The 13118-nt window shown below is 47.3% G+C and overlaps 1 protein-coding gene across 3 annotated transcripts in view; it reads left to right on the top strand.

Moving 5' to 3' along the window:
• LOC142584960 (sulfotransferase 1C2-like) overlaps nucleotides 1-13118 on the top strand; it is a 102994-nt gene that overhangs the window by 67672 nt on the left and 22204 nt on the right. For all 3 annotated transcript variants that reach the window (XM_075695337.1, XM_075695336.1, XM_075695338.1), the window contains exon 2: nucleotides 7485-7922. In XM_075695337.1, coding sequence (XP_075551452.1) covers nucleotides 7596-7922 — 327 coding nt within the window. In that variant the 5' untranslated portion in view covers nucleotides 7485-7595. The remainder of the gene's footprint in view (nucleotides 1-7484; nucleotides 7923-13118) is intronic.

Genomic DNA, 13118 nt, shown 5'->3' with positions numbered 1-13118 from the left:
TGCCTTTCTCATTTTCCCGAAACTTCCGACGGAACGCCTCCGCAGACAGCCGGTACTTTTTTAGCAGACTCGATTTTACTTTGTCGAAATCCTCTGCTTCCTCTCTATCCAAGCGAGCGACTACGTCGGCCGCCTCGCCGGGTAACAAAGTGAGCAAGCGCTGTGGCCACGTTTCCCGAGAGAACCCCTGCTTCTCGCACGTTCGCTCAAAGTTAACCAGGAACAAACCAATGTCCTCTCCAAGCTTAAACGGCCGCATCAGGTCAGTCATTTTGAACAATACGCGTTCTCCTGCACCGTGTGCCTGACTTCCATTACGAGCGCGTTCCATCTCTACCTCAAGACGCTTCATTTCCAAAGCGTGTTCGCGCTCTTCTTTTTTCTCTTGTTGCTCTCGCTCTTTCTGTTCTTTACGTTCACGCTCTTCTTTTTCTTTCTGTTCTTTAAGTTCACGCTCTTCTTTTTCTTTCTGTTCTTTAAGTTCGCGCTCCTGTTTCTCTTTTTGCTCTTTAAGTTCGCGCTCCTGTCTTTTTGACCTCTCCTCAATAGTCTCAAGGCATTCCGACAGCTCGTCATCCTCAGCCTCTAACTCAAGAATAGCCTTTAGCAGTTCAGGTTTTCTTAGTTTGTCTGAGACATCCAGACCCAACTCTCTTGCAAGCTCCAACAATTTCGGTTTGCGCAACGACTTCAAATCCATGGCTGCTCTGAATGCTGCTTTCTCTACTGCTTACTATTGTCTTGCCGCAAACTAACCCGGCAGCAACGACAACCACAATTACCAGCTCTGTTTCTGACACTAACAAAAAGCCTGGCAAAGCTCAGAAGAAGAAAGTCCCGCACTCACCAAACCTCGCAGGCAGGAATTCCGCGCAGTCGTTCCGCTGCAGGCAACCAGTCGTCACACAGGGCTCGTTGCACTGCTCCCGGATCGTCGTTGAGCTGCTCAGCATACCGTCAACTGCATCTCTTCGCTGCTGGCCTCCGTTGTCGCGATCTCACCGCTGGCAGACAGTTGTTTGAAGTCGTAGGCGATCTCACCGCTGCCAACCAGATGTTTGGATCCGGACCGCTGGTACGATCTGTTGGGAACTCGGCGCTGACGCCCGTGGTTGTACCTGGGTCGCAAGCCCCAAGGGTAGCGTTGGCCTGGCGGCCTGGGGTACAACTGCAAGCATCCGAAGGTCCCGGCAAAGCATGAGTCGACTGGTAACAACGAAACAACTTGTTTATTTTAACATCGCAAAGAGTTGGCGGTCAGGTTGACCGAAGTAGAGAGACGGGAGAGCACTTCACTCAACAGAAGAAATCGGAGCCCTCCTTTTGGCGTCCGGGGGCAGCTGTTTTTATACTCTCGCAGTTGAGGGCAAGAAGGAACCCCTCAAAAGACGAGCACGTGAATGTACAATGGGCTAATGGTGACGCACACTGTCGTAGCGATGCCGTAGCACCATGTCGAGCACGATCTCGTAGCACCCTGTCGTGGCGCTGCCGGTCGGACACAATGACTGTAATGAGAGGATGGTCCCTGCTTTGGCATCGCCTGTTTCGGGCACAATGACTGGAACGAGATCCCTGCTTTGGCATCGCCTGTTTCGGGCCCAATAACTGGAATGAGATCCCTGCTTTGGCATCGCCTGTTTCGGGCACAATGACTGGAACGAGATCCCTGCTTTGGCATCGCCTGTTTCGGGCCCAATAACTGGAATGAGATCCCTGCTTTGGCATCGCCTGTTTCGGGCACAATGACTGGAATGCGAGGATGATCCCTAGGCGGTCGCATCGCCGCAGTCGCGCCTGGAAACACCTGGCGATGAGTGTTGCGGCGACGACGATCGGGCCAAAATGTCTGCCGCCCCGCCGCAGTCGCGCCGGCAAAACCACGTGTCGCAGGCGAAACGCAACACAAGCCTCTTACTTCCACTTCAAGCTGAATATAGATGGTAGAAGCTAACTACGACCTTTTTTCTTAACTACATATTAACAGCATCGTTGAAACTCTGAACAAAAATAAAACAAACCGGTGTCGTTATATACGTATTAGCTGCGGCCATGGAAGTTTCATTACGTCAAGCACAATTTTGAAAATTTTCGTTCCTCCTCCTAGCAAAACGACAGACAGTCCTTCCTTTCGGAGAGTGGCAGCTTTATTTACTTTTACTCTACTTACCGTGCAAGTCGGTTGTAATTAACGTGGCAGCATCTTCACACTTTTTCACGGCGGCGCGTAGTTCCCCTTCACGTGCAAGACTCAGTGTGCCGGCAATAATATACTCCGCCAGTCTGCGCTTGTTTTGCTCCATCTTCACCAAGAATTAATTGTTTCAAGTTGGGCCTTGTCTCGCGCATGAGGCAGGCTTTCAACCAAACCCTCACCAGGTGCGCTTATGCCTTTGAGAAAGTTAATAAGGTTGACGAGCGTTGCTCCTGGCGGTCCAGTGCGTCGACCACACACCGTAAAGCCAGTCATAACTTAAACTGAACAGACACCTTGGGTAGCAGATTAACATACCGCCTCTCCAGCCTGCGGATGGTGTAGTCGCTGAGTCAGTCATGCGGTTATCGAGCATTAGCAGCATGCCTGTGCCTGAAGGGAGAGAGTAGATATTTTTTTTTCCCGTCTTTTAGCGGTCTTCTTCTTTGAGCGCTCAACACAAATTCCCTGGCGTTGAGCTATACGCCAGAGTGAAGAGTTCCCTTAGCCAAAGGCCAGAGTGAAAAAAAAAGAAAATTCCGTCTTTATGTTTCAAAAACTTCCATGTTTTATAGCGTTCGTTCTGTGGTGATTGTATTTTGAGCTTGAACAACGTTCTTAGGCGAGTTGCTTTAACGAAGTAACTTTCAGGGACTGTTCGCTCGCAGTCTCTTGATTCACCAAACACCTAGTAGCGTCCCTGTGTGAATGTGACGCTTACATGTGTAAACGATGTCTCCGCGTGAGACGGCCGTGGGATTGCAAAGCGTCTTGAACAAGCATACAAGGGACAGCCAATGTTTCTCGGTCATGGACATTTTCTCTTCGCATTTGCATATTTTTTACAATGCGTGCACTCAATCCTTTGACATGAATCTCATGACCTTTTCACGAGGAAAATTGTGATATTTGTGCGACCAGAGAGAACACGAAACGTGTCCCTCTTTCTGGTGCATTAGAATCTCGAGAACAAGAAAAGGCCGTCAAATTACTTTCGGGCGGTTACCTGGCCACTGCAACATTGATGGCGATAGATTATGCAGTTAAGGCTGTTTGAACTTCACTCGCGGAAGGCCACGACATTCCTGTTTCGCTCTCGAAGACGGAAACTTCGAGGCAGGTTCGTCTTTTCGCGCGCGCGTCCTCATTAAGCACGTGGAACGCCCAGAATATCAGGCGAACCGTGTTCGCTCTAATCCCGACCTTCTCCTGAACCACACCGACGTGGAGCAACTGTGGTCGGCCGTCGCGTACACGAAATCTTATACCTCTGTCACACGGCACGTGTAATGTCATTCACAGTAAATGACATTCGTACCGAATGTCATTGCGGTCTTGCGTTCCCTGTCTACGTGGGTTTACAAAATGACATTCGCAATTGATAGCGACGTTTGTCGGCACGCAGGCAGTTCGCAAACGACATGTGTAATTTCAGGTTGCTCTTCGCCCCGCGTAAATCGGTGAGGTGGTCATCCCGCACTTTCAGCAGCGCGCCCGCCTCGTCGTCGGTCCAGTGCACTTTTCGTTTCTCATTCACCGCTGACGAAGCTGCAGAGTTGGCTTCAGTGGTTGGTAGATAGGCTTAAGCGCAGCACCACTTTGAAAACAATACGCAGAAACGAAAAAAAAAGCAGACGAGCGTTTGTAAACATGGCCGACAAGGGGTGCTAGTGTCCAGTCGGAGAAACAAGAATATAGATGCACAAACTACTTCAACTATCGTTCTGTACGCCATAAAATTATTAAAAAGTTCATAACAGCAATTATAAAAATCTTCACTCAGATTACATTTTGTTTTAACTTATCAGTTTCGCAATGTTTGCCAAGACCCTGTCGTCGAGATTACACAAGTCGCACTTGCATGAGTTCGGGAAGCTCATTGAATGAGCGAATGCAATTAGCTGTGAATGTCATTCACTATGTCCGTGTAGAAGAAAAAAAAATGGCATTAGGACGTAATATCATTCGCTGCGAATGACAGTACACGTGCCGTGTGACAAGGGCATTACTCTACCCAAATCAAAATTAGATGTCTCCGTTGGGCTGGCGAAGACGACCAGTTTTCAGTGCATCGACACCGCTAGAATTTAGTGCGTTGTCCGTAAACAGACACTACCTATAAAGACTGTCTCCGCCACTTGTAGGCTCACGAGGCAATTGAAAGCAGTTTTGTTCTTCTCGGGGACGACCGGCCGATGCGAACGCTTCAGAATACATGAGCTGTCCGCGCACCTGTTTACACGCGTACACTCTCAGTGTCCTCTCTCCCCCTCTCTCTATCTTTCTCCTATTCTTCTGTTTCCCTCCATCGGCGGACAATAGTCAACCAGATCTATTAAGGTCTGTGCCTTCTTTCTTTCTTCTTTCTTTCTTTCTTTCTTTCTTTTCTTTTTCTTTCTTTAACTATTGCTCGCTTTGGTTACGTACTTGTGTATCTGTGTTATTGTTAATCACTGCGTTACCTGCCAGTTTTCGATTGTTCTCCTTGCCGAATGCTTCCGTACGCCCCTACCTTGCACCGTTTAAAAGGAAGCTTTAGCTCGGGGCCCGACTCCAATGCAGCCTGTTCAAATACATGTAAGACGTAGAAACGTTTTTCTGTGATAGCCACTGGGCCGATTTTAATGAAATCCGTTGCACCCGAGAGAGAAAGTTGAACTCGGCGAAAATTGATAAGTTCGAAAAAAAAATATGAGCGCAGTGTTTACAGATTTGTAGCTCTGAAGAAAGAAGAGATATTGCACTTCTGCAAGCTGCATCCTTTAGAGCATTCAATGCGGACAAATTTGATATGTGAATTTTTATATGATTTATATCACACGTGAATTTGTTACATTGTTTACAAGAGTATTGCGAAACTCCTACTCACATATTAGTGGTCTATTTGAGTGGTCTATGTATACAACAGAATAAAAAAATGTTGGCCTAAATCAAAAATTCGTCACCAGATTATAACTTCTTTTAATGCAACAAACCTCATCAAATTCGATGGAGTGGTTGCCGAGAAAAAGATTTCTCCTTTCCAATCTATTTAGAAGAGAGCCCTTCAGCTAAAGCTTCCTTCTACTGCCATGCTGGCGCTGATGGCATATACTTTCATACTAATCTGGCGCCAGTGTCTGCCTGCATCGTCAGCATTGCTGTTGAATCAGCATGGGGATGGCAGGGCCGGAGGCACAGTGTGATGATGGTGATGGTCCCCCACAGTGGATACACTGCGGGGGATCGGCCAAGAATTTGGCGGTTTGGAGAAAAGTAATGAAAAATAAGATTTAGGAGGAAAAAAAACAGAAATTAGGGGAATATGTATTCTGCTCGGTGTTCTAATTAATTATTAGAATTGACTGGTTTAGGATGACAGCCGACTGGAATCAAGGATTTGCCTGAAAAACCCCTTCGTAGCTTCAGACAGTCTTGTGGATTGTGATACTGCCGCCCCTGAAGCTAATTTTTCGTTGTACGGCAACAATTATTCTCGTTTTAAGCCTCTTCTGCCATTTGAAAGTGTTCGGGATATTGAAAACAAAAATAATAGCTAGGAATATAAATAGATTTAGTTACACACTCTCACAAGGGTCGCGATTCATTTGGGCGCTTGAAATTTTGCAATAAAGCTGTATTAACCGCGGAAATAAAGTGCTTCACTGCTCTAAAGAGTAACCGTGAGGCTAGCAAACAACACAAATACACGTCGAAGAGCAATGGAAAAATATTCAGTGTGCCTTCTCTAATGAATCTATGCCAAACAGGGAAAAAATGCAGATTCAACACACATGTTGAAATCTATCTGGAACGTAGCTTGAATGGAGCGGTTTTAAAATAAATTATTTACAACTAACGGCGATGTGTAGAATTTTGTTTAGTTTCATCCTGTGCAAAGTGTAATCTCATTCAATGTTCACGTGTATCCGGAACTTTACTGTCATGCAATTTTTTTTTAATTTTTATGCACTACATCGCTCACAAGCTATGCGGAAATGCAAACATCAAATCAGGCGGGTGCACAATGTGAGACGTACACGCAGCAATGACACATGGACGAAGACGGCGTGTGATCCTTGTCGAGGAAAGAATGCTAATGACAGGTGTTGGTAATGACAAAGTTTAGGAATCTTGTACACCTTGTATAGCTGTGGGACATACCGATTTTCGAGGATTGGCAAAGAACGCGTCCGCCCCTAGTGACACATCCGGAACGTCTAAATCTAAGAGAATAGACTAAATCAGAGAATATGTGAGATATATGTAAAGAGCGAGGTGCAATGGACCAGGACAGAAGAAGAACACGAACGACAGGTGCAGGTCCTGTCGTTTGTGTTGTTCTTCTGCCCTGGTCTATTGCGTCTTGCTCTTTACATTCAAGCATGAACCATCTAACCCAAGCAAGAGTTTTACTTGTGAAATATATTTCGCCATTTTATCTACAGATCGGTGTGCTTAGACATCGTGTGCGCAGGTTTTATATAGGAATCGTAGTGGGACGCGCCCATTCTCTACGACTGGCCAAGAACGGGTACTCGCCCAGGGGGACATACTGCGTGGATAAATCAAACAAAATTCAAGTAACCAAAGAATTTGCTAGACGTATATAATTCAACGTTCCCTTAACAGATTGGTGTGCATTAGAGATGCCTGCGAGCTGACGTTATATGTTCAAGTTTTATGTAGGCGGCTATTTCTGTTGTTGTTATTGCGCAAAACAGACGTGAGTGCACTTTGTTCAGCATGCAAGCCACTTCGCGAGCACTGTCATATAACCTGTATATGTATATCCACGAATATATCCACCCAGACGGCGATCGACCCAGCAGCCAGGCTTTCGCTTTAAATGAGAGAAAAAAAATCCTGAAGTGCCCCTGCCTTTCTTGGTGTGTGAACAGTTGTGGAGCCAAATCTTCATACAGTATAATCTTAGTACGAAATTCCATCAGTGGACACAACGCGCACCGTAGGTAAATAAGTAAAAATGAAGTTGGGCACAAACCCCATTCGAGGATGCATCGTCAAACTCGCGTGGTGGTTTCCCGATAGACCCGGTGAGATTTGCTGCTGGGGACACTCATTGGTTATAGCTCTACACGGTTAAACGCTATGAGGCGTGCGCGTGGTTGACGTTTCATTGTCTCGAGGATTTTCTCGCGTTGCAAACGTTATACAAACCACATTAAGACCCGCATATATCTCTCACTGGCACCAAACAGTGAAGCTTCGCTTTCTCAAATAAAGCTCTCTCTCCTCCCACTGCGAGTTGAGACGACCGACCGAATCACAGCCGTTTACTTGTGTGCAGGTGTGCGTAGATCCCGAACGCTGCCTGCACCTGTCCGAGTCGTCGGGAGCCTTAGCAGCAGCAGCAGCAAGCAGCGGGCGCCGAGCGCGCCCCCGTGGCCCGCACGTGACGATGCCGCACTCGGAGCGGCGGTCGCAGTCCCTGACGCCCCAGATGACGGCGTGCGCCGCGGCCCGCAAGGCCGGGGCTTCGGCCGTCGGCGAAGGAGCAGGAGACGGCCGCCACAGGATTGGCGCCGCTCCGGGCGCCGGCGACTCGGCGATGGGCGACGACGAGACCTTCTGGGTGCGGGGGCTGAAGCTGCCGCGAGAGTTCTCGCGCGCCCTGGTCGAGTCCGCGATGGAATACGAGCCGCGCGACGACGACGTCTTCGTCGTCTCGTACTCCAAGTGCGGGGCAGCCTTCGTCCAGCACATCGTGCACCTCATCTTCAACAAGGTATAGGTGTCGTCATCATCAGCAGCAGCCTGGTTACGCCCAGTGCAGGGCAAAGGCCTCTCCCATACTTCTCCAACTTTACCCCGGTCACGTACTAATTGCGGCCATGTTGTCCCTGCAAACTTCTTAATCTCATCCGCCCACCTGACTTTCTGCCGCCCCCTGCTACGCTTCCCTTTCCTTGGAATCCAGTCCGTAACCCCAGTATAGGCGTACTAGCGAATACAGTCCGGTATACGTGTACTAGCGGGCAAACCAGTGCTGAAACTTCGCCGTGCGAACAGCATGTCTGCCGTATATATACACATCGCTATATATAGCGAGCGGGGGATGCAGTTTACGGCAACGCGTGCTGCGATTTTGCATCAGCGAATGCATCGCTCGTTTCGAAGCGCGCGATCAGCTTCTGACCTGTCCAGCGTCTTTACCTGTCTGGCCACTGTCGCGCCAGAACGTAGCAGCGCATGCGCTCTTCGCAGCCCGTATGGCAATGGACAGAACTTGGCAGGGCACATCGGCCTAAGCAAACGTTAGTACTGGCACCCGTCTGGTATGGTTAAATATGCCATGCAGTCTTCGTGGCCTTCTTACCGGAAGGTGTCAGCATATTTTAGTCACACACTGAAGCTGCTGCCGAGCCTCCTGGCCAGCGCTGGTGGAAAGTTGGGCTTGGTGCTTCCTGGATTGGGTACACAGCGCGAGGAAGAAGGCGGACAGGAGCAGAAGCACACAGCTAGCGCCTGAGTTAAAAACATTAAAAAACGGCGCGCATCACATATATACAATCCTAATCACACCCGTACGTCACAATCGTGGCGTTGCAACACTCAAATGTAAGTCGCACAGCTCGCGTAGCTGCCGTCAGTTTGCGGATAGAATATCAAAGAACCAGTAAGAACTTCACTTTGCTAATGTCAATTTTTCCAATAATATTTATAAAGGAAACGTAACTGTTTCGCCGATAAGGCTATATGTGGAGTGCGCATCCGCAATCTTTTCAGCTTCAATATTTTCAACGCGTGCTTGCTTGAAACAGTGCACACTCGATAAGCACGGGAGAGCATTTACACGGTTTACAGCGGGCGTGTCTACAGTGTGGCTATGAGTGTGTATACGCTGAGCGCCGTTTTTCCAAGCTAAAGTGTCTTAAAGTCAGCGCTGAGCGCCTCTACTCCTGTCCGTGTCTTGTCTTACTCGCGCTGTACCTATTGTGAAGGCGGGTGCTGTACGTTTGATATTGGCGCAATACCTGAAGCTAGGCACGCCGCCTCGAGCCGCCTAAGTGCAAGTATCTTACAGCAAGGCACCCACAGAGCTTATTACACTGTAGCTTACTGCACCCAAGTTGCGCACTTGCTTTTCGGTAACTCGATATGATTCGGGGCCGGCCGTCCTCGGACATTCCCTCCACTGACTCTTCATCAGCTACGATCCCCCGCCGTGCGCGCACAAGCAGACGCGAACATTGCGGTAGCGACCTCCGGTGCAGAAGGAGACCAGGAGCGGTGGGCGAGCGGACCGCCCTTTCTTTAAAGACGCTGATTACCATATTCATTGCGTTTTCGTCGGCGCTCCAAGCCTATAGGGCTAATGAGTGCCTGCGATGTCCGTCGTTACCTTTGCAACAAGATCTTTCTGCTATTTCTTAACGTGCACGTGGCTCAGAAACGCAAAACAGATGTTTAACGGTTACTATAACTGCTATATAACTCTGGCTACATTAATTTCGTTATATTTATCTTCCCTCTCTGGCCGAGCACGTTTCACATGTCGGACTGCTTCGGCAAGGAGGAACTGCTCAGCAATAAGGCCGTGGATGACAAAAAAAAAAAGCTTATACGATTCTTTTCTCTTTTATTTTATTTTGTAATTTATTGCAAACTGGTTCCGTTAGTACAATCACGGTGCTGAAAAACGACGTTTCCTATATAGTAAAATGTCGCTGTTGAGTATTCATCATCATCACCATCAGCCTACTTTATGTCCACTGCAGGACGAAGGCCTTTCCCTACGATATCCAATTACCCCTGTCCTGCGCCAACCGACTCCAAGTAGCGCCCGCTAATTTCCTAATTTCATCACCCCACCTAGTCTTCTGCCGTAATCGACTTCTCTTGGCACCCATTCCGTAACTCTTATGGTCCACCGGTTATCTAACCTATGCATTACATGACGCGCCCAGCTCCGTTTTTTTTTTCTTAATGTCAATTAGAATATCGGATATCCCTGTTTGCACTTAATCCACACCACTCTCTTTCTGTCTATTAACGTTACGCCTAACATTCTTCGTTCCATCGCTCTTTGCGTGGTCCTTAACTTGTTCTTGAGCTTCTTTGTCAGCCTCCAAGTCTCTGCCCCATATGTTAGCACCGGTAAAATGTACTGATTGTACACCTTTCTTTTCAATGATAATGGCAAGCTTCAAGTCAGGATCTGACAATGTCTGCCGAACGCGTTCCAACCCATTTTAATTCTTCTGTAAATTTCCTTCTCGTGATGAGGATCCCCTGTGAGTAATTGATCTAGGTAAACGTACTCCTTCACAGATTCTAGAGGCTGACTTGCGATCTTGAACTCTTGTTCCCTTGTCCGGTTATTTATCATTATCTTTGTTCTTCTGCATGTTAATCTTCAATCCCTCTCTTACACTCTCCCTGTGAAGGTCCTCAATCATTTGTTGTAACTCGTCCGCAGTGTTGCTGAATGGAACAATGTCATCGGCAAACCGAAGATTGCTGAGGTATTCGCCGTCGATCCTTACTCCTAAACCTTCCCAGTTTAATAGCTTGAATACTTCTTCCAAGCATGCAGTTAATAGCGTTGGAGCGATTGTGTCTCCTTGTCTGACCCCTTTCTTTATAGGTATCTTCCTACTTTTCTTGTTTAGAATGATGGTGGCTGTGGAATCTCTGCAGATATTTTCAAGGGTACTTACGTAAGCAGTCTGTACTCCTTGATTACGCAATGCCTCTATGACTGCTGGTATCTCTACTGAATCGAATGCTTTTTCATAATCTATGAAAGCCATATAGAGAGACTGATTGTACTCTGCGGACTTCTTGATTACCTGATTAATGACATGAATGTGATCCATTGTACAGTATCCCTTCCTAAAGCCAGCCTGTTCCATTGGTTGACTGAAGTGCAGTGATTCCAGTCAGTCCAGTCCAGTCCCTTATTCTATTGGAGATCATCTTGGTGAATATTTTATACAATTCTGGAAGTAAGCTAATGGGCCTATTATATTTCAATTCTTTAACGTCTCCCTCTTTGTGAATTAGCATAATGTTGGCATTCTTCTAGTTCTCTGGGACCTTTGAAGTCGATAGACAGTTCGTATACAGGGCCGCCAGTTTTTCAAGCGTTATGTCTCCTCCATTTTTGATTAAATCGACTGTTATTCCAATCTCTCCTGCCGATTTTCCCCGTTTTACGTCTTGCAAGGCCCTTCTAACTTCATCGCTAGTTATAGAAGGAGCCTCTGTAACCTGTTCATTACTGCTTCGAACTGAGGCATCGTGGCTGCTTTGGGTACTGTACAAGTCGGTATAGAATTCTTCCGCTGCTTTTACTATATCTTCGAGATTGCTGGTGATACTACCCTGCTTATCTTTCAGCTGTGCATACATCTTGGTTTGTCCTATGCCAAGTTTCCTCCTGGCTGATTACACGCTGCCTTCATTTTTTACTGCTTTCTCAGTCTTTCTCACGTTATAATTTCCTACATCCCTTATATTGTTATTGTTGATCAGTTTTGGCAGTTCCGCGAATTCTGTATGATCTCTTGAGTTGAACACTCATTCTTTGTCGTTTCTTTATTAGGACCTATTTTACTTGGGAGTGCTTGCCTACTGGCTGCCTTTGTGCCTTACCTCCCACTTCAATTGCTGCTTCTGAAGCCAGCCTAGTTACGGTTTCATTCATTACCTCTACGTCATCTTCATCTCTCTGCCCTAAGGCTGCATATTTGTTTGCAAGTGCCAACCTGAATTGGTCTGCTTTTATACCCTTTGCTCTTTCTCTCTTCAAATTGAGGTGAATCCTAGCCCTCAGTAACCTATGATCACTGCACTTTACCCTACCTAGCACTTCTACATCCTGCACTATGCTGGGATCGGCAGAAAGTGTGAAATCAATTTAATTTATTGTTTCACCATTAGGGCTTTTCCAGGTCCTCTTTTTGTTCCGACGCTTCCTGAAAAGCTGTTCATTACTCGCAGCTTATTCCTTTCCGCGAATTCTACCAACATCTCTCCTCTAGTGTTCCTAGAATTGACGCCGTAGTTGCCAATTCCTTGTTCACCAGCCTGCTATTTCCCCACTTTTGCATTGAAGTCGTACATGACTACAGCATACTGAGTTTGCACTTTTCGCATCGCTAGTTCAACATCTTCATAAAACTGTTCTATTTCTTCATCGTCGTGAATGGAGGTTGGAGCGTAGGTTTGTAATACCTTTATTCTTTACCTCCTATTCAGCTTGTTTACGACTACTGCTCGTTAATGCTGTAGAATTTGTCAATGTTGCCCGCTATGTCCTTATGGATTAGGAATCCTACTCCATACTGCTTCTTATCTGGAAGTCCTCTATAGCAGAGGACGTGGCCATTTGTCAGCACTGCATAAGCCTCACCAGTTCTTCTAACCTCACTAAGGCCAATGATATCCCAAACAATGGCTGATGGCTAGCCCCTCAAAAAGCCCTGCTAGACTAGCTTTACTCGAGAGAGTTCGGTTGCTAAACATTGCAAAGGTCAGTTTCCATTGGCGGCCTGTCCGGGTCCAGAGATTCTTAGCACCCTCTGCTGCGTCACAGGCCTGTCCGCCGCCTTGGTCAGATGCTCCGCAGCTGCTGGGGACTGAGGGCCATTGGTTAATCGAATGAGGCATGTTGAGTATTTGTCTCCGTCAAATGCTCCTAATGGGCTCTTTAGGGCAGAGGAAATCAGCGCTTTGGTCAGCGTGGTCAGCTCGTATTTTACTTCGATTACGAGAATTGGGCGCGATACAGCCGACGCCCGGCAACAATGCACCTCGGAAATTTAGCGACGCAGCTCCCCTCAGTCGTTCGCCGTGGGCTAAGCACGTTTATATCCCCGTCCAAACGGTTTCCATGACCGATGCCTGCAGCTGCTTTTTTTGTCGTGCCGAGAAAGCTGTGCACCTGTTTTACACAGCAGCCTCAATCCGAAGCGTG

The sequence above is a fragment of the Dermacentor variabilis genome, chromosome 6, assembly GCF_050947875.1.
Source record: "Dermacentor variabilis isolate Ectoservices chromosome 6, ASM5094787v1, whole genome shotgun sequence".
Classification (NCBI taxonomy): domain Eukaryota; kingdom Metazoa; phylum Arthropoda; class Arachnida; order Ixodida; family Ixodidae; genus Dermacentor; species Dermacentor variabilis.
Note: the sequence above shows the minus strand (reverse complement) of the source record. Positions and strands in the feature narration are given on the sequence as shown.